Below are 22,400 nucleotides of genomic sequence, written 5' to 3'. Positions count from 1 at the left end.
CCGTATGTCCATCTCACAGACTTAACTAGACACCTTATGCTTACATTGCTTTTTTTCCACCTCTCAGTGCTGTGGCCTTTTTAAAATTTTTAACGGCACTTTTTTTCATTTTCACTGACAGACACACTTTTATCCATTCTTTTCAATTACATTTTGAGTACACAGTCTAATATCTCTAAATCTACTGCTCAGATTGCAATTTTAATAAAATAAAACATATAACATGAAATGTAAAGCAATTCAAAGTTTTCTCAGGGATCACCTTTATCTTAGGATTTCTCTCCTGATGGGAATGGTCTCTTCCATAATGACTGTGCTCTGTTTCAAAGGACACTAGGACTCACTGTGTGGTTTGAGTATGAATCTGATGTGAATCACATGCTACGGCCTTCAAACCCACTCGAACTCAACCCGATTAAACACCTCTGAGAGATGACATGTCAGACAGTGCTCTTCACCACCATCATCAAAACACAGAAAAGGGAATATCTTTTTAAAAGAACGGTGTTCCATCACTCCAGCAGAGTTTCAGAAACTTGAAGAATCTGCGTCAAGGTGCCTTAGAGGTGTTCTGGTCACACATGGGCGCTCAACACCTTACTAGGGCACTGTGGTGGTTTTTCCATTAATTTGTCAAGAAAAAGAAGAGAGAATTACCGAAATCTACCCAACATCTTCAAATGCACGAGTGATGCCTGAGAGAAAGAGAGGTCTGACCCCAATCATACGTGTGTGTGTAGGAAGAGTGGCAGAGTGGTGATAAAGCAGGAGGATGAGGCCACAGTGCTATAATGCAGCTGAAGCCACCAGCAGGGGTGAATAGGGTTGTGGAGAATGGGTGTTTGGATGGTATGGGGCTTATGGGGAACAGAAGAGGTGATGGTGGACTTGGGGGGGGGGGGGGGGGCGTGCTCCAGGACAAGCTTCATTTTGCTACACTGAATAGCCCGTATACACACATGCAGAAACTCATCGACACGTATTGTTCCGCCCTCGCCAAATTGACCACAGGGCTTCAGTTGCCACCAAAAGAAAGAAGAAAAGAAAAATTCACATAAATACAAATACACACTCGCATGAAAATTTCACCATTAGCCCAAAGGACAGCACGCATCATTACAAAACCCGCGGTGTTGTCCTCCATCTACCCCAAAGCATGGCCCTCTGACCTAATCTCCCACTGCTCTTTTGGCAAACTGTCAAAGCCATCATTCACCGTGAAAAGACACGAGAGACACTTGACTCCTTTACTCTGCTGGCGACTGACTTTCACAACTCCTGCCCCCCAACCGCTCCACCACCCTCCCCCCGCACCCTGCAGTTAATTCACCCTCAACTTGCTGTGACTGAGATGAATAGCAGCGGTACAATGAAACATGTGTTGGCAGGGAGGGAAAAAAAAGCAGGCATCAAATATTCGTGATCAGCGGTGCCTCTAAGAAGCGCCATTTAATAAAATCGATACAATAAATAACTAAACTATGGAAAAACTATAAAAAGTACATCTAAAGTATTTGCTAGTTGAAGGGAAGTGAAGATCGGAGACTGCAAGCTATAAATCAAAAGCGTCCCGGTCAAAGGTTTCTCTCCTGCTGGTGGGTCTGTGGTTAGAATGTCTGCATCTGTGTGAGAGCCTCCAACTAGTGGCGAGTTAGGAGGCCCTCTGGTGGATACAGCGCAGCCATGACATACACACCCATGCATATGCGCGCAGATACACACTCTCCCTGTCCAAACTGGTCCGTTTGATGCTCCAACACGCTCTCTCTTTCTCTGTCCTCTCTCCCTCTGTCATGCACTTTTTCTCTGTCTCACACACACGCACTACATTTCTCACATGGCCTCACAGGGCAGCAACAACCCCCAATATATTCCCAAATTCAAATGCTAGTGGAAAAAAACTAAGCAAAACATGAAATAAAAAAATAACAGCTGAATTTCTAAACTAAAACAGTAGCAGCAAAACACTCTGAGCATCATCTGGAGGCAGCAGCTTCAAGCAGAGCACGCTGTCAGCACAACAAACTGCCGAGAACATTTACCAACAACCTAAACAGCCTCTTATATAAACAATGTGTTTTCCACATGCCTAAAAAACAACAATGACACACACACACACACACACACACACACATACACAAAACAACATAATTCATTGTGCCTCCTGCCTATGTAGAACACCCCAGCGCTGCCTGAGAAGAGAGCACAGCAGAGCGGAGAGGTAGAGCGAGGGGGAAACGGAGTGTGTGAGGGAGAGAGAGCGGCAGAGAGAGAGAGAGAGAGAGTAAGAGAGACGAGACGGGGAGAAACACAACTTACCTGCTGTTGTTGCAGATGCAGCAGCTCGACTGTGCTTACTTCGCTGCTTGTGTCACCAGCGCTTGATCTCCCATCTCTACTGCCAGCCTCTAATTGGCTGCTGCTTAGGGTGCTCATTCCATTTTGACTCATTGAACTGTTGCTTATTGTCTCTGTGGCCGACTCCTGCATCATCATGATTTAAAACCTAGAAGTGATTAAGAGGCACCGGTTAGGGCTCTTCTTGTTACAATTCCCCCCTTTTTTTCCCTCCTATTTTTTTTTTTTTACGCTTCCATTATCAAGCCCTCAGTCCCCCTCTGCAAATTAAAGCATTTAAAGAAGAGGGAGGGGGGGAAAGGAGAAAGGGGGGATGCAGGAGGAGCAATTATGCATTCATTGTGTAAATGAAGCAATACAAAGAGATGCATGTCCTGGTGCTTTCTGAAATGGGAAGAATATCTAAATGTGGTTTTAAAGCCACTAAAATTTGGCTGTAAATCAGAGCACCTGCATTGCTTTATTAGTATTTGCATTATTAAAAACACATAATACACTGGTAGGAATTAAAGGCAAAATATATATATATAAATAAATAAAATATGGGATTCTTAAATAACATGTGCTTAATTCTTAATATCTCCATTGCACTTTGAGGACGGCCAGGCACCACGGACAGAAAATACAGAAGCGAGGGCACTCTTAAAATATTTGCCGTCTGGAAGCTGTCCGATTTTTCGTGTGTTTCGCATCTGAATGAAGTTGCCTAATGACGCAAGGCTAATCATGCAAAATTAAAATTTGGTGGCGGGGAAGAGGAGGAGGAGGTGGAGGAGGCGGCACCAAATCACATGGTGCAGGGCTGGTGATGAACACCATAATGGGTTTGTCATCCTTGCTGTGGCTAAAGAAAATCTGCCTCGCAGGCTTCCATAGAGAAAGAACGCTCATAATTCATTTTATTGGCTTGAATCATGTTTTTCTCCACTCTCTTCTTTAATCAAACCTTATACATTCATTTATTTTACCACATTTAAAAAATAAATATCCCTGGTGTGGATGAGAGGCAATCAAAGTTTCTGCTGGCAGATTTACAAGTCAAAACCACATTTTAAAAAGTGTAAATAAATATAGGAAATTGAATTAATTCTGTCAGCATCTATTAGATATGGAAAAACTTGGGTAAAAATTGAGAAGAAGAAAAAAGGGATGAAGAAAGGATTCTATCATGAATATCACTAATGATTGTGCTAAAAACAGCATAAATTATGCATATTACCTCCTCTCTTTCCAGTAATAAATGTTTTATCATTATCCTCTGCATTTAATGCTCTGTACCTTCGCTGGGGCAGAGAAGAGCAGTGCCAACATCAGTTCTCACAATAAATAAAAGACAACTTAAGCACTCCGCAATCACAAATTGTGTGCAGGAGAAAGAAATTCTGAAATGCTGAAAATTAAAATGGGGAAAAAATAATGTGAGACAATTAATTTTTAAAAATATACCCCTTTTTAATAAAAAAAATAATATAGTGACTCTCTTATGGAGGAACTTTGCTTTAAAAAGCTGTCAATATTTCCAGTCCTATTACTACTTTTTACATTTTAAAACAAATATTTTTACAGCTTCTTTTTCTCCACCACCACCACCACGACTGAATCCATATATATGCAACCAGAGAGGGACAAACAATGATAATGAATGCGCTTTTTTTGTGTGCATTTGTGCCCAGCCCACATGGGTACCGTGTGTATTCTTTGGCCTGTAAATACCATTTTAATAGAAGTGTGTACACGTCCCTTCACTGTGTTTGTGTGTGTGTGTGCATGTGTGAGTGTTTGACGAGGGGCAGATACAGGACAGGCCTTAAAGGATGTCCACAGCCAGGATAAACAGGATCTAGGCAGGGAGAACAAACAGGGCTGAGCTATTACACAGAGCAGGGCGACAGCTGCCCGGGACACAAGTAAATAGGGAAGAGGCCAGGACAAGGCGTGCTTGTGAACAAACAGGCCCCTGTTTAACACCGCAGCGCTCACTACTGATGGAGAGAGACGCAGTAAAAGAAGGCAGAGATAGACAGAAAGGGTGGGGGATGACGAAGAAAGGCAGAGGAGAAGAATGAAAGTGAAGGAGTGCGAGAGGAAGAGAGGGTGTGGGATGGAGAGAGGGAGGAAGGTGGTGATGTTTTCAGGGGGGAGGTAGAGAGAGAGAGAGAGAGAGACTGGCACAATGTGACATCCAATCCGGTGATGAATCTCAGCATAAGAAACTCAAGGCTGCAGCCGAGATCAGCCGGCTAATAAGTATTCAAATTAGGCATAAATTTTACATGCCCAATGTTTAAAATATTCAGAGAAAGACTGTCTGATTGCCTTTACTATGATTTTATGAACATTCTAATGGAGCTTGGATCTCTCTTTTTTTTTTTCCTGCTTTCTTTCTTGGACCGGCGACGGATGTTCGGAAAACCTGAAGATATAAGAGACGAGGAAATGAGGATTTTTAATAACATCTGAATGCAACGCAAACTATGGTGGAAATCCAAGGAAAATTGCTACTTTGATATTAACAAATCAATGTGATTTTACTCTTTTTTTAAAAGAAAAATCTGAGCTCACATCAGCTTACTATTTATAAAAAGTTAAAGTCAAATAAAGAAAAAAGGGTTAAAAAAAACTGTTAGAAAAATCTGAATCTGAATACATAAATAATAAGATGGCCAGCTTAATCTCAACGCTATAATCTTCCTCACCTCCTCCAAAATAAAATCTGCAACATAATGATAATGCAGATATATGCAAAGTATATTCGCAGAGATCAGATGGTGCTTTAACCTTAATGACAGCAGTGAGATAAATTAATTAGCCATCTAAAGGCGGCATTCAAATCTGCCAATTAGAATGTCAATTAGAAACACAGCCAGGCTGCAATGACGAGCGGGCAACCAAGCTGTGGATCTGACTGTGGGGGTGATGGAACTGTCACAGATAGACACACACACACACATACACGCGTGTGTGCGCACAAACACATGCACAATACTCGAGAGTGACAATGCTCTGCACCTGGGGGCGTGACTGTATGAAGCATGCATGTAAGACTGCGTCTGTATATGTGCATGAGCCCACCACGGTGCCCTCTCCCTGAGGGGTACCAGCCCTGACCCCAGCTCAGCCTGTCCTGAACCAACTGGGTTGGAAGGAACCACGCCACCTCCAGCTACAATATCCGCCAAGGCCGTCGTTCCAATGTGGCTGCTTTATTGCTGCATGAGTGAGGCTTGCCGGCTGCCGGCTTGCCTGCACGTGTGTTTGACATCCATAAATTGGTGTCCTGCATTTCAACACACCCGCTATTTGATGCCATTTCCTCAAGCCATAATCTTCCAATGAGGGAGAACCTAGACCACTTATTATCATGATCGGAAGCAAAGAGGAAGCCTGTTATTACCTGGTAATATGCTGGTAATTCTGCAGACGTATAGCTTTGGGAAGGAAGATGACAGTGATACTCGGCGTTTGGGTTATAAGAGATGAAGATAGCTTTGAGCACTCTAAATTTACTGTCGCTGAAGGCACCAACATTTCTATTAGGATAGAGGTTCAACAGAAAGAAAAGACACTTCATTTTGCAAAGCTTCAGAGCAACTCCAGCTTTTGTCTCATTTCGTGTGCAACTCTACAATCACTCGATTGCTTGCTTCCTCTTCAGTTATAGCAAATATTTACTGTTGAATCTTGCATTGTCAGGAATCTGAGAAAGTGTCCCGACGGGGCGTTTGGCCCAGAAATCTGGAGAAATTCTCCGATTTCTTTGGAGAAGTGACACAACAAAGGTGTAAGGAAAATTGAGCCTTTCATTGCCTTAGTCGCACACACACACACTCCCAGTTCTGCACATACACAACAAAACACACACCTATCATTAAAGGGGAAAGAAGCAGCCCTCCATCTTTGTTTGCGAGCTCTAAAAGCCCTTAATGTAGCCTCATTACCTGGCCTGTCTCCCGCTCTATCATGTGCAGTAAACACACACTATGACACTGGCAATCCATCTAGTGGGAATACACAGCTGTCTCCAATGCTCCAACACAGTCTGGGGAACACTGAGGAATTTTTGTTCAGAGTCCCTGGGCTATCCATTCTCAGCATGAGGATGTTCTCCACTGTGTCTATCTAAAACACAGATCCATTTTCACATTCTACATGCATGAGTTGCAAAAAATATTTTCATTAGGATGACACAAAAGAAAGGGCGGAGGAAAAAAAAGTGACCGGTAAATCTGTGATCCCAGACGTCCGTTCATTATCGGTTCACATTTCAGGTGGTTGGATGGAATTCTTTTGGTGTGTGAGTTCAGAATGAAAAAAAATATATATCTAATAATAATAGAAATTACATTTCACAGTCTGCTGACTCCTCACAGCTCTCTGATCAAGTCTAGATATGGTTACCATTTAAAATAATCACAGATTCTGTGCTTGAGTGAAATTAATTCATCATTGCCATAAGTTACTATGCATACAAAATAAAGAAGTAACTAGGCAAGGGCAAGAGCTCACATATTCAATACTTCAGATTGCTTAATAAATCAAAATGCCACGTATGTGCTTGACTGAAAAAAACGATGCTAAAAAAATCACTGAATTTTAAATAATGACTGGCAAAAAGTTTAATAACTTAATCTACAAATTTTATGCCTTCAAACAATCTTTGATTGTGATCATATATCTGTTTGTACCTCAGTGTGAATTGTTGTTTTTTTTCCCTGCCAGTGAGCTGTCACAGCACGAGGGGGGACATCACAAGCAATTCATTACAACCTACAGCTTCTTGTAGCGAGTTTGGAGTTTGAGATGGAAAAACGACCACTTGGAAAGCTACATTCGACACAACCCAGTCCTCCGGATTAAGTAAGGAGACCCAGGCTGCCGTGCCTTAGAATTAAAAGCTTCCCTTTTGGCACTAAAAGGCCACCATAAAAGAGCATTAATGACTACTTCTTATAAACCTGTGTATGGTAATGGTTTCTGCTCTCAGATAGAGGAATTTCAAAAGTGCTTCACTGGTGAATAAAGATTGCTTTGGAAAAAAAAAGGGGTGTGGGGGTGGTAGCTGAAGAAATCATATTTACAAAATCAGGAGTGGGGCCAAATGAAAAGAGATGAATATGAATAATGGACTTTGCTTTTTTCCGGATTAACATTATTCAAAGCAACGGAATCAAATGTGGTTATCTCCTGTCCTGAGAAAAACCTCAGTCATATTTCAATTCTTCATTTGAGCTGACAATAAATTGTAGTTCTGTGATAGGAGACATTCAGTCAAGAATGTTCAGAACTTAATTCTCTTCTATTTACAATAAAGAGATGAGAAAGAATAAGATAAAAGACAGACTATTTGCCACAGTATGTAAGTGTCCCTGAATGGATGTGTGAGAGTGTGTCAGAGTGGAGAACAGAAAGTGGAAAGAAAGAAAGAAAGAAAGAAAGAAAGAAAGAAAGAAAGGGGGTGAATAAAATGACAAAGAGGACCATAGGAAAGAGTGTAAAGTGCATGTTCAATTGTACAATCTGCACAATGTCTCTTTAGATTCAAATGCAAGAGGCACTCAGGAATAGTGGGAATGATACTGCGTTAATACAAATTAGTGTTATGTGAATGCAACCAGCTCTGAAATATAATAATAGCAAAATATTCATTGTACACCAGCTATCCAGTTACTAATATAAATGGATATGAAAGGCAAGCATTGGTATTAATAAAATAAAATCCACTAGTATCTCATTAAAAATCAAGAAAAAAAATTATAAACAAAATATTTTACTATTAATAGATTTATGTGGTATAGTAATAAATGCACACGTCTTTGAAATATTAGTGCAGCACGGCTTGTCCCCTGATGGAAAAAGAGGAGGAGAGAGACTAGTCCTCTCCTGCATTTAGGCTCGACCCATATCATTTACATGTTACCTATCAGGCACCTCGTTCTGTTGAAGCTGTAGACAGCCCTGCCGCTGTGGGCGAGCGAGACAGTGACGAAAGCCCGATCAGTCGGCTCTCATTTGCATATTTGCCAATTTCATTAATTAACTCAGCCCACCTAATCAGGGCTAATTGACCTATAAAGAGGGGAGGCCTCATTGTCTCGTGCAATAATCTTTATCACGAGGAGAGGAGGTGCGCGGCGAATACAAGGCACTCCAGACCTAACTGTATTTATAGACATCGTATCTGGAAGTGTTTCACTCAGAAAATACTGTAAGTGATCAAAACTGAGCTGCTTTGACACATTGCAAGGACTGGATAAGAGAAAAAAGAAGTAAATGGACAAAATTCTTCACGTTGCTCTGGTGTTCTTGCTGAGAAAAATCAGAGGAGCTAATGACAGTTGGATGGGTCTGACTCTCCGCTCCTCTCCACAGATCCAGCGGACAGGCGCAGGGGAGCCAGCCGCGTCTGACACAGCTACAGAGACATAGCTCATTGTGACGTTTCCAGTTATTTCTGGTTGATTAGGGCCATTATGTCTCGAGCTCTGATTTATGTTGTCATTCCCTCTCAGCAGTCCTGCATCGATAGATCTTAATGAATTGGTAAATAAGGGTGAAGATTGCAGTTGACAACACCGCAACATTCCTCATTCATACCAGACAAGATTTATGTAACCAATTAGAAGCATAAAAAGGTGGGTTTGGTAAGGAGGGGGGGAAAAAAATCATCTCTTCTGAGGAAAATTACTAAAGTCTAGCCAACGACAAAACAGATAATGAGATGTCCTTAACTTTGGCTTAGTTGGACTTTCTGCACAGAAAGGTTGGGGACTCGGAAGAAAAAGAAGAAACGATCCCGCTCCACTTAGGATGAAAAAAAAGAAAAAATATATATATACAGAGACCGCTGAGTGTGTGTATGCATAGACTGCTTGACTGCACCTCTGCTTTAAAATAAAACATACCTGAGTGTCCAAATCACATCACAATAATGTCCAATCTAAAAAAATCCTGATGGAATCAACAGATTAAAAATTAAGCCAGAGCACCAACAAAGAACCACTTTGATGTGGAAATGTTAAATTCAAGAAGCCACCCCCCCCCTCCCGCCTTCACCCCCCCCCCCCCCCCAACAGCCAAAACAGAGACACTGAAAATGAAAAGTAAGGCATCCATGCAGGTGTGCGCACGCAAATCAACTGTTACCTTAATGTTTAATACAATCAGCAGGGAAATTTTCATCCGCATTTTGTAAACGCCTCGTATTTCGATCGCTTAATCTCCCCAGATTGTAGTCATAGAAATCTGTTAGCAGGCAAATAAAAGGCCACTTTGTCATTAAAAAAAATAATAAAATAAAAAATAATAATCAGATAAAAGTGCTGATCATCAATAGCCGGTGACAGGCCAGGAAGACCCAAAGGGCAGCAGTGAACAGAGGTGGAAAATTAAAGCGGAGTGATACGGGAGCCGGCTCCTTTCAGCCTCTCTCCCTTCAAGCACATGCAAATGAGGCCGTGCTGCTTAACTGCATCATTTATGTGGATAATAGCGGCATCATCATTACGGGAACTCAAATTAAATTACATCACAATTAGCATAACAAAGTGATTGGTTAAACTTTCAAAACAAATAACGCAGCTCTGCTAATGAACAGTGTTAATTGGTGAGTGTGCATTCTAAATAAAACATGTAGGTAAACATGTGTTTTAGTCTAACAATTTTAAATTTCACTTCCCCACTTTTTATTTCTTTTTTGGGGAGGAATAGAAGAAAACAGAAAAAGAAGACTTAAAACTGAATACTGCCAGGGGGATTTGTAAGCTGAAATATAAAATGTGTAGCATTTAATTTTATTGCGCTAAAGAACCTATTATATGCCAGACTCTAGAGAACAATGTAAATTATCTGCCTTCAAAATGGAGTTTGGCCAATTCTCCATGTGAACTAATCACATAGCTCATTATGCATTAGGGTATTAAATTATGAAGAGGAGTCCCTTTCACATTCCTGCACAAAGCCCTATAAAATGTTAATAATATGCCCACAATAGCCCAATACCATGCCTTGCTCACCCTCATCAATATTTAAGTAAACAAATGATCCCACTCGCCTTTGATAAAGATAATTAGTGCTTCACCAATTATCAGTCTTGTGACCTCTCTCCTCTTCAAACTAAACGTCTGCTCCAAAGAGTTTGGGATTTTTTCCCCCTCCACACGCAAAGAGATGGGAGAAAAACAAATAAGTCAAACTTCAAGTAACAGCTTTGCCCTCTCAGAACACATATCTGCAGCTGATTAATATTTGATTGTTATTAGCTTATGAAAGGTTATTGAGTGGCTGTGCCCTTTTATTCGGCTTAATCATAGTGGTGCATCACTGTCCTCTTGATTTTAATGATCAATGATTAGCTTAGCAAGCGAGTAGCAACATCTGAAAAACACACATACTCACACACACACACTATCCAAATAGTACAAGAGCAGAAAATACCACAGCAAGTTCATGCACACACACACACACACACACACACACGAATTCATTCAAACACACACACACACACACACACACAAAGCCAAAACCAGCACACACGTGCTCACTTGTACGCATGCACATAGACACACACACACACACACAGCCATACACACTGAGCCATTCATCAACACTAATTAAGCAGCAGATTAACAGAGCCCGCAGACCAAGGCTGAACGGTTACACAGTGGGACGACCAACGGGGAAGGCAGGAGACACAGCCCGGCAATAAAATACAACCATTAAACACAGCCAAGAGCCTGAAGTCGACTATGGGTGACAGAGGATTGATGGCTGGATGAATGATGGATGGATTGATGGATAAATAGATGGATGGACAGTCTGCCTGACTTTTTTTTTTCTTCTTTTTTTTACCTGAAGGTGAGAAGTGCCAGAGAGCTTGACCGAGGAACAGAGTACTTGGCTCTGCCACCGCCGAGGGTGTCTAGCTGCAACGGCCCCAAGTCGACTGGTGTCACCGTGTGAAGAGGCAACACTATCTGTGTCATCACTTTAGCCGTGTTTATGGGGGATGGCATCATAAACAAGCCACCCCCCACCACCAACCCCCCCTACACTTCTCGCCACCCGCCACACAGCCCCCGCCCCAGTTCCCCCCTTCTCCTTTCCTCTCCTCTCGCTCTCTTGCCACCTCACCACCACTGTACCATTCATGCATACTTAAATCACACTCGCCCCATTAAAAAAAAAAAGAAAAAAAGAGGGGGAAAAAAAGAGAAAGCCCAGACGCCTCTCCTGACAATTATTCTATCATTTCCAGTTGTCACCGGGGCAATTACCGATCGGGGGGCCCTTGTGCAGGTCGGACATGCAGGCCCGAAAGAGGAGGCTTGAGTTGGGGGAGAGAAGGAAAAGAATGGGAGAGGGACAGCGGAGGGCGTGTGTATGCGTGTGTGCGCGCATGTGTGTGTGTGGAAGGAGGGAGGTGGGGGTGTGGGTGAGGGGGTGTAGTGTACAAAATGGAAATTTATGACAGAGAGACAGTGGCTTCTTTCTCTCTCCGCACTGGATATAATTAGACCATCATTTTTTTAAGTCTGAAGATAATGAAATTTTGCAATTACAGGAAAACACCACTTAATCATTTCATTCACCGGTTTAGTGGAAATGAGCAATACCGCAATTACTAGGTAAAGCTCTGCTTTTGATGCATTTTTAGAAAATAAATCTGAGATAAGTTTTTTTTATTTATCTCAGCTACTTCCAAAAAGTAGCAATAAAGCATGTGCATCCGTGTGCAAATGTCTAAGTGTGTGTGTGTGTGTGTGCAGGTACTCTGCGTGTGGGTGGGTCCTGTGTATGACTGAGAGAGTGTGTGTATGTGAGAGTGTGTGGGGATCTTCACACGGGGACTGCTGTGACTCGTCACAGGATGTTCGCCGGCTCTCCCCTTGCATCTCGCCTGCATGCTTACCAGGGAGGCTCGCGCTGCTCTCGCTCTAATCGCACATCTGCTTCTCTGAGCACACGCTCTCTGTCTCTCTCTTTCTCTCTCCCTCGTGCAAGTGCACACACACTATCGCTCTTGCGCACAACCTGCCGGACCTGCTCTCTCCTTTGCTCTGTGTAGTCGGCATTGCTGAGACAAGAGGGGGACAGAAGTACGAGAAGAGAGAGGTGCACTCGCCGCAAAGGTATGTGTGTCTGGCTTTATACTAGTGCTTTTCCTTTCAGCTCCGATTGTGTGCATGTCAAAGTGTGTGTGTGTGTGTGGATTCAAAGAGTCTGAATGGGATTAGTGAAGGGCTCAGCGGCAGTCGGTAGCCTCCATACCGTGCACGGGGCACTTAAAAACAATTAAGCCATATCACAGCCGTGTATTTCCAAGTTACACGACATCACGAAGCACTGCTACGTTAACACAAAACTAAGTCCTACATAGTCCAAAAGAGGCAGATAAAATGACCTACCTTTTAAACAATGACTGAGAAATCCACTCTCCCTGGTAAGAAGCATTTGAAGAAGTATTCTCAGAAACCTGAGGGCATTACGGTGCATCAAAAATGAAGAGAAGGGGAAAATGCCAGTAGCGGAAAACAGACGGCAGGAAAGTGGAGGCAAAAAAGGAAGAAAAAAAAGTAGAGTAACTAGCTGACGCTTACTGTCAAAGACATCACCAGAGAAGTATTTACAGCGGTATTTACAGTAGTGCGAGGGGAGAGCACCTCTGCCTGGTCACGTCTGAGAGACAGTTGCCGTTTCAGTGCTGCCTAATTAAAACAAGTCAGGCAGCCCCGCTGGATTGTTTTGACGCCTGAGGACCAATAGTACACAAAAACCAGTGGCTTGATCGGCGGGGTAGGGGGGCTGGTCGTGGGGAGCAGAGAGGAGGGGGCGGAGGGTGGCGAGAGTTGGCAAAGAAATGGGGGGGGGGGGGGGGGGTACTGGAGGAATCTGAGAGGGGAGGGAGACGACAAAAGGTTGAAAACTGGCGAGACCGCCACATGCCGAATGCTTGCTTACTATTTTTCTAAGATGATCATTAAAACTGTTATAAATACCTTAACAAAAGGTATTTTTAAATGTAAATGATTGGCCAAACAAAACAGTTATGGGAAGGGAAGGAAGAAATATAAAAAGATATACAGAGAGAAAAAAGAAAAAAAATTAACACACAAGCTGACAAACATTTCACAGCTTTTCTCCCTCAGCCAGAATGTTTAAAGGCTTGGTTTACTACTTGATAAAAGGAGAAAATGTGCTTGTACAAATGTTACATTCACATATTTGAAGCCTAATGAATTAGGTCAGTATCTATTACTAGAAGTGCAAAAGCTGCCAATCCCTATCGCCGGCTAAAGACGCTGACAAAAGCTGAAACGAGCTGAACGAGTCTCGGCTGGGATCAGATGTGCTGCGTGTGATGTATTGACGTGTTTCCCCCATTGTAAACAACGCACAACAGGCAATGAGACGGAACATTTAGGGCTAATGGTGTTTGCCAATCTTTTTGTCAATTTTTTTCCTCCTCTTTCTCTCCCCTTTTTCTCCCTCCCTCTCCCTTGCATGCCACAGATGTTTTTCTTAGTCGCTCCAACAGACAGGAATCTACTGGCAAGAAGAAAGGCTCGGTCTTCCCCAGGAGAGAGGAGTACAAAGCCCCCAGTCTGCACACAACAGATGCCGAAAGCTAGTCCATCTGCCACCAGCTTGCAGTGCCACATGGGCCAGAGAGATTTAATACAAGAGAGGACTTTTATTTATTCCTTTGCCTATGTAAGTTTGTGCCACATAATCAAACACAAATACACATCTAAATCTGGCACAGATGCAACTTTAAAATTAAATTCACACTAACGGACACACACATGTGCGAGCATACAGGCAGCCGCAAGAGGTTATAGGGAGTGCAAGAATCTTCTGTTTTAAAGAGCGGCACCCGGGGCAACTATGACAGATTTATTTAGGTAAAGATGTAGCCCCCAACGCGGGGTAAAGACCACTTGAACTCACAGCTCAGAGCGGCGCACTGGTATAATTTAACAGCCTCTGAATAGCACATTATCTCCCCGGCTCTGTTGGAGCATATTTTAGCTGTATGATATCATTATTAAGAGTCAAACACAGACCAAAAAAAAAAAAAGGTAGCATTTTCATTAGTGTCAACTGTCTGAGCTCTGAGCCAGGAAAGGTAAACACCAAACAATCATGACAGGCTGAAAGAGACCGTGGGAGCTGAAGCAGGCGAGAGAAAGAGAGATGACAAGAGTGGAAAAGCAAGCAAGAGAGAAAAAAAAAAAGAGACAGCGACGGAGAGAGTCAAAAGGGGCTAACATTAAACAACTGCTGTTAATTGCTCTAAGCATCCACATTATGCCAGTAATTTCTCCCATTTCTCTTTCAGCGCTAAGGGCTTCAGGCTAGAAAGCTCCTTCAGCCCCTTTAATAAACTACTCAGAGTGCCCCACTGGAAAAGACAAACACGAGGCCCCTGGCCTTAGAAACATTTGCCTCACTAGGGGGAATGCTATGCCTGTTTCTACACTTCTGTGACAATTCTGTGCCTTCTCCCTTCAGGTATTTGTTCCCCACGTCTCTTCTTCCAGTGCTTTCTGCTGCCAAGGTCAACAGAGACAAACAGGCCCACCAGCGTCTTGATGTGGTGGCAGCAGAACAGTGAGAGGGGAAAGAGGGAGAAAATGGGGGAGATGGATAGATAGACATGTGTGGTGGGTACAGTGGGGAGGGGCGATGGTGGCAGCAGCTGGTTACCAACCTCGGCAAAAGCAGCAGCAGTGGAGGAGCAGTGCATCTGAAACGCACTCAAACTCCACACTGATGATAGCAATAAATGCTTCCCATCTCCCAGCACTGCTATAATTTCCATAGTTTATAGGCACACAAACACACCACTACTATTTTAATTAAAGCTACACTGGCACTGGGGACAAAGTCAAGTGTGCCTTGAAAAGCACATGCACTGCTGTAAGGTCAGCTACTAGGAGCCAATCTTCAGCTATAATTTTATTAACAGGTATTAGCCTAAATGTATTGAATTTACAAAATAATGCACTAATTTTTAAATTAAAAAAAAAATAGGACAAAAGGCAAGCACAAAGATTTCTCAGAGATTACAAGTGTAATATAGGTATATTTCTCTCAAACCTTTCAGTAAGTCTATTTATGTTGTCTTACTTCCCAGAAATTTAGCGCCACCTGGAACAATTGGTAGAGCACCCGTCATTATTCATCACCTAGCACGCTAGCAAGGGCAGCCTTACCACTGCAGGAATCGTTGGCTTAAAAATAAATAACTTTTGAGTTCTACACCACTATGGAGAGGAAAAGCTTTGCATTTAAAAAAGCTTTGCATTTAAAAAATAAAGGTTTTCATATGTCAGTCCTCTGACATATGAAAACCTCTTTTTTTATAGAGAGGTAAAAAGATTTGCTTGTCTTAATACTTTGGTTTACTCAAAGCACATTCTTCCAACTTGACACTGAAAGTGCTCAGCCAAGATTGAACTTGCAGGAGACTGTAAAGGCTTTTATAAACACATTTTACTGTCACAGAGGAAATAAATTAAGCAGGGATGGTGATGAGCCCTTAAATTGCATTTATGACTTTATGGTTAACTCAAGTTTCTATTTATATTATACATATGTTACACTTGTATTGAAAAAAAAATGAATATGTTATTTTTATATACACGTGTAATATGAGGTCAATAATCCTGACTTTTCAATATAAGGTTTAAAATGTCCTCTTTTAATTTTCCCATTTTTGGAAATAAATTCATGTCACACACACACACACACAAGGTCCTTTCATAAGTTGTCACATAAATGTTCCACAAGCATAATTCCTGTTCCACTAATTCCTGCCTACAAAGAATGAAATGAATAAGCCAAATAAGGCATAATGAGGGGGTAGGGCTCTTACTAGTCCTGGTCAATGCTGATCACATGATATGTTGCTTATGGCCACAGAGCAAAGACCATTACAGACCGGTGATTATATAAGTGGTTGGAAGGCAGCACCATTTTAATATACTGTACTTAAGCACCGGGGTATCCATGGCAACTTGCCCTGCACCGTGCATTCAGAAAATCCCTCATGAAATGCCTATTAAGTGGATGATAATGACAGTGTCCAAATATATTTGCATATGTGTTTGAAAGCCAAAAAAGAAAAAGAAAAAAGAAACACAAGAGAAGTCAATGGGGGTGGAGGGGTCCCCGATTGTTGCAATCATAGTAATAATCATAATAAATATGTTGACTTTTGTTTGTTTGCTGCTATTGTAAGAAATACAACATTTTTAAATCAGTGATTAATGAAAGGCTTTGCTTCCAGTAAGACCAGTACTGCCACAGTTGATTATTATTGGTAATGTGTGTGAATTAAGGCCTCTTCGCCTTCCTCTGGGATTCTCCACATGTGACTTCCATTTGCAACTCTGGCCGAGTGCCCAACAGGACATCCCTGAGAGAGTGTTTGCTTGACTCAATATCAACAGCCCGAGTAAGCAGCTGGAGGGGACACTCTGGCCAAACCCAGCCATCGCTTCTATTGAAAATAAACTAGGCTGTGCATTCACTGGGCCCAAAAATATCAACACGCGCTGCAAGGAGCCACGTATAGCACTCTGCACTGTTCCGCTGGTGCCTCTCAAAGGCTTAATGATACCTGCACCTCCCCTCCAGCTGCTTCTGCCGACGCCGTAGCTACACACAGACGGCAGGTGGGCGGGAATTAAAGTATACATTACAGCAGAAAAATAAAAAGAGATCGAAATGACAGAAGTCAGACAGTTCAAGCTAACTGGGCCTCTTGAAGCGAAGGAGCTGGTAGACTAGCGACAGACACTCCAGGTTAAATTGGCCCTCCAGTGCCTCCTCTTATTTTCCCCCACCACCGCAGCTGCCTCCGATGCCCACCCCCAATTCTAAAAAAAAGAAAGAAAGAAAAATAGCTTTTCTTCAAAAACATATTTGAATTAAACGAGTTGCTGAAATCAAAGGCTCAGCTGAGATGGATAAATTTAAACAAGCAAGTGCAGCTCACAGCAGTTTACCTGTTATACAGCAGATTGGAAGGAGATGAAAGAATAGAGCATGGAAGACAACTTCTCTTTTTTCACAGCAGTAGATATGGTCATATAGTAAAAGGCAGCTACGGTTTAATTAGATTCCTACTAGGAGAAAAGTACATGCTACTGAGTTGTTGTGGTTTTTTTGTTTTTTTATCTTCTTGGCCACTGAGATGTCATCAAGCTAAAGCAACGGCCAAAAAGAAAAAAAGGCGAGGGGGGGATTCAATAGTCGTCTCATGCATTCAGATTTCCTGTTAGGGGATGAATCTGAAACCCATTTATGACAGTGATCTGTAGTGTCTGAGGATCCCACAGCTCCAGCTCTGCCAAAGAGATTATCATTCCCAGAACCACGGCTACACAGTTGAATGGCAAAGAGACAAGCTTCACTGGCAGTCAAAAGAGCACAACACCTGTATATGCTATGCAACAACCCGCTATCTAACATCCAAGGAATCCCATCAATGCACTCACAAGTAGCAATAAAAAATGCTTTCATGCCGGATGAAAAATTAGATGCTGACCATGAATTAGATTCAGTTCAGTTCAGTTCAGTTCATTTTTATTTCAAACATTTCAAACATGTGCCTTCACAATCATTACAAAATATCATTCCATTATTTGTTTGAAAAGGAGTAGGCTGAAGTATTTACTTATTTGTCCCTACCCCCTCAAGTTTTACCTCTCATTCATTTAATTTTTTTTTTGTCTTAAATTAAACAAACAACATATGAAACATATAAACATATGAAGTAAAACAAAACATAACATACATAAATCAAAAACAAGAAATTAGCAAGCCCCACCACAGTATAGTTTCTTTCATATGAAAAATACAGAATGTGTATATTTGCAGATACACAAGTTATGGAAAAACAACAAACCAAAACAAAACAAAAAAACAACCAAAAAAGAACCGCAACACCATTTCCAGCAACATTACCGTCCTGGGTTAACCCCGTTTTCTTCATTCTTATACTTATTTAAAATTAGGTTTTTATATTTTACTTTAAACTGTTTTATGTTTTGACTGTCTTTTATTTCTTCTGTTAGACTGTTCCATAACAGGGAAACTTTTGGGAATAATCCCCAGAAGCTGTTGTGACGTGGAGCTTTTAAGTGGACTTTACAGACCTCCGATTACCTCAGCCTTCTGGGTTCACTGCTGACATAGTGGCTATCCATTCATGACTAAAACACCATTCGACTTGATACCAATTACACCTTTAAAAAAAAAGACCTGATCAAATTAATTCAGGAAAATGGCATTCTAGCAAAGAATAATAAACTCATTATATGGAAAACTTAAAACTCTCATATTCTCCACACCACGGCTAATTCAAACCTAATTTTTACTAGCCACTAATTTGAGGGTGAAGGGGTTGGGGGGGAGTAGGAATTACATCTGGAGGTAATTCAATGTGTGGAACTGAGCCCAGTGGAGGCTATAATACCCCCCCACTCGCCCACACGCACAAAAAAAAATACAAAAAAAGACAGACAAGACATAGAGAAGGAACTATTTAGGTGAGTGGGACTTCCGGAGCACTGAAACGACACTTCTCACAAAAATGTTTTCATTATGCTGTCACCAGACACAGGCTGGAGAGGATATAGGTGCTGCAGGCACAGACAGAGAGACAGACCGAAACACTGATAAATGAGGAAGAGGGGGAGAGTTTTTTAGGAATTGTGTGTATAAGGTGCAGGCTCCTCCAGACAGCTGCACTGGCTCAGGATTTAGCCAAGTATGTGGAGTTGAGGGAAGGTTGCGGGTTAATTTTGACTCCACCGTTGGGTGTTGTGCCCGCTGTAAAGGCTCAGAGTTTATGAGGAAGTCTCCCTCTCAAGTGACCAGCTACATCTGGGCTGCCTAAGTGGGCTGCCTAATAAATGGCACACTTTTTCAATGATCTGCAATTTCAAAGCACTGAGTAAAGGGTATCCAGCTGTATCAATTTCACTGTATGGATGCAAACTTAGCAGCTATTTGCAGGGAAGCATTTGTGCGGAGACTAGAAGTGGTAATGTTTGAAAGCTTATTCGTGATGACGCTGAAAGCAGTCACACCGCTAGAAACTGCGGGAAAGAAAAATCTAAAGTTTGGCTCCCAACAATCCCTGCAGGAGAACATTAACATGTGATAGAGAAACTCGCCTCAGTCCCTTCCACACCAGAACCCCCTGCTCTTCACTTAAATCCTTTGCCATCCCTTCAACGCTAAATGTGTTTTCCAAATGAAAATAAACGGAGTCTGACTGGTTTGAGGCAGTCATACTCGGGAATATGAGATCAAATAAAGGCTTCTGTGGAGGCTGAAAGGAGAAATGAAATGGCTTCTGAGGGGGAGATGTACCGAGTAATAAAATTACTCCTTTATATCTTCCTAAACAGCACATGTTCCCCCTGGAGTGGGTGAGGGCTTCACTTCGGTCAAAGACAAGTATGCAAGTGGCAATTTTTCCTTCAGGAAGATTCCCTGATACACTTCTGGAGACTTGGCACACTGCAATTTTCTTGAAAACGAGAAACTATTTCAGCAACAAGTTAAGCGGAACTTTGGAAGTTTCACTTTGATGATGTGCTGGTACACGCTGTCATTGAAAGGTATGTTCCATTAAATTGGAACAGCAAGATGATTCATAAGCCTATTGCTTTTCAATGTGTTCAAACTAGGCTGAAATGTTCGACTGTATTTTATACTAACACATACAGTTGACTTAGAGCTGACCATGATGTACCACAAACACAGCAAATCATTTTTGGGATGAAAAATTTTTCTGCTTTGAAATTGGTTAGCTATTCCAATTATACAAGCACCACTCCATTTGGCATTGGGGGGAAAATTTACAACAAAAGTATGAGTCTAACTACTTAAAATCATGCAATTGATTTGTATTATTAAAAAGCTGGTCACAATAATATTCAGATGGACTTTTTCCACTACAGCAGAAGGGCTGTATTAGAGGAAATTTGCAATCGGAGAGAATACATTATAATTCATTATACAGTAGCTATTAAACCTTCAGTAAAAATGCTTTAGTACAAGGATTGAGCCACTTATCAGACCTACTCACTACCTTTAAAAGCTGTCCATGTTCAGTGCTCTGAGTGGCAAAAACGCAATCGCTGATGACTTTGAAAATAGGACGAGATGTACAATTTATCAAAACAGAAACGGATGGCAGGGATTTCAAAGAATCAAAAGGTTGTAACTGTTTGTTCAAAAATCACAAGAGAAAGGAAGACTGCAATTTATGGAATTAGAAAAAAGAAATTCAGAAAACCATTTTTAGAAGTTATCAATAGAGTGGCTTGGGTTATGCCAGCTGAAAAAAAGAGACTTTTAAAAAAGAATAAGTGTCAATAAGAAGTGTATTGTTCACAAAATGTTTTTCACGTTTTGTGAGGCGTTCACAAGAGGCGTGAAAACGTTTCATCTAAAAATCTCTGCATCTTTCGAGCAACATATATAATGTGGACTTCTAATGAGATTAATTCAAGAAAGTTAAGCATCAGTTTGGCATTAATTAAGTTAACTACTTCTTTATAAACAGTGACAACTAGCAAACCTGTATTGGTTACAAACATATACAAGCAGACTGCAGACTGATTAGAGATCTCATGACACCAGGCACCAAAAATAGTGAGTGCATGCATGAGTGGCTTATAAGCCTTGTCAACTTATCACTGTGGATGACTCTTAATTTACACAAAGGTGCCCAATTATACTTGGAGGCAACATTCTCAACACTGTGCGAACTTGGGAGACAATAACTTTCTCTCTTTGTTGTCATTTGCCCCTGTCGAAGCCTGTTGTCATCTATTCAAGAAGACAAATGGCTGTTTCTGACAGCTTAAAAGTACCCATCAGCTGCCCTTTAGACATCTCCCTGCACATCCATCTCCTGAACCTCCCCAAACAAACAGCAGGCTCCACTTCAAATACATAGCAGGACTATTAGGTAATCTTCTCTTCTTTGTTCACTCTCCCTGAGACTTGGTGACTTACCTCAATCTCTCCCTCTTCCAACTCCTGCCTTCAAGCTGACAGAACTAGAGGAGTGCACCGCAGCGAATGACTTGAAATTATCTTGTGTTTTCAAAGACATTTTATTTATCGGTATGATGATGATGAAGGTATGGTTTTAAAGTGCGAGGGGGGAAGAGAAGAGGATGGCCGGAGCACAAGGGCTCTTTGTTTTAGGAGAGGACAAATCTGAGGTTTCCTCTTGGATTTTCAATATCCTGCAAGGTACCAAACAGTTACAGTAGTCTAGTGTCTGAGCTTTTCTTTTTTTCTTTTTTGAGAAGGGAGGGGGTATAGAGGCTTGCTACGTGTGTCTGTGAATTGTTGCATGCTTCTTAGTAAAACGCCGTGTGGCTTCCAACAAAGCCTGGGAAATCAATCAATCTGCAAAGAAATACTCCATATGCCAGATGTGGCACTTGGAAAAAATAAGACTTAAAAAGACTTGGACCCACAAAGGGTTCCAAACAGTATAAAATCATGTTGAAATCAAATATTTGCTACAGATGAATCGAGCTGTCAAAGTGCTACCTATTCCACTTTGAATTTCTGCTTGTTATTTTAGGTGGCTTCACGAAGGCATAGCATGTCAGAGCTTTAAGTGTGTAAACATCTTTCTCTGAAATATATCGCCACTATTTACTTTACAAGTTGCCAAGGAGAATGAAAGACAAATGTTTCATTAGCAGGTGACTTTTTTTTCCTTTGGGTTTCTTTTACAAGTCTTCAGTAGTTCCGCTTCTTGACACATATACATACATACACTGAGCATAATTATAAATGCAAGGCTTGCTATAGGGAGATGAACTTTTCACACCTTTCAAAGCCACAAAATTGGATGGTTTTGTGGTTGTGCAGCTGCCGCTTCGCGCTAATGCAAGGCGGTGTCATATGAAAAATATTCCTCTCCCCAAACCACAGGGCTGGTCATTAATGAAACACAGGCCGCGCAGTGAGGTCATACAGAGTCTAGATTTCAGCAG

At 41.7% G+C, this 22,400-nt stretch overlaps 1 protein-coding gene and 1 long non-coding RNA gene across 9 annotated transcripts in view; one reads left to right on the top strand and one right to left on the bottom strand.

Moving 5' to 3' along the window:
- The window catches only part of foxp2 (forkhead box P2), a 103,367-nt gene that overhangs the window by 57,477 nt on the left and 23,490 nt on the right, over positions 1–22,400 (bottom strand). For 5 of the 8 annotated variants that reach the window (XM_080886729.1, XM_080886727.1, XM_080886726.1 and 2 more), the window contains one exon: positions 2,320–2,506. The exons of 1 other annotated variant lie outside the window; for it this stretch is intronic. In XM_080886729.1, coding sequence (XP_080742855.1) covers positions 2,320–2,496 — 177 coding nt within the window. In that variant the 5' untranslated portion in view covers positions 2,497–2,506. Of the gene's footprint in view, positions 1–2,319; positions 2,507–12,761; positions 13,076–22,400 lie in introns of those variants that run through there. 2 more of the 8 variants (XM_080886730.1, XM_080886733.1) reach the window with 2 other exon arrangements.
- LOC308399457 lies at positions 12,246–14,979 on the top strand. Its single transcript, XR_013972178.1, has 3 exons — positions 12,246–12,485; positions 13,867–14,067; positions 14,869–14,979. It is a non-coding gene; the product is annotated as an uncharacterized lncRNA (long non-coding RNA).

This window comes from Rhamphochromis sp. 'chilingali' (genome assembly GCF_963969265.1).
Source record: "Rhamphochromis sp. 'chilingali' genome assembly, chromosome: 7".
NCBI lineage: Eukaryota > Metazoa > Chordata > Actinopteri > Cichliformes > Cichlidae > Rhamphochromis > Rhamphochromis sp. 'chilingali'.
The sequence above is the reverse complement of the archived record's forward strand: the minus strand, read 5'-3'. Positions and strand labels throughout refer to the sequence as shown.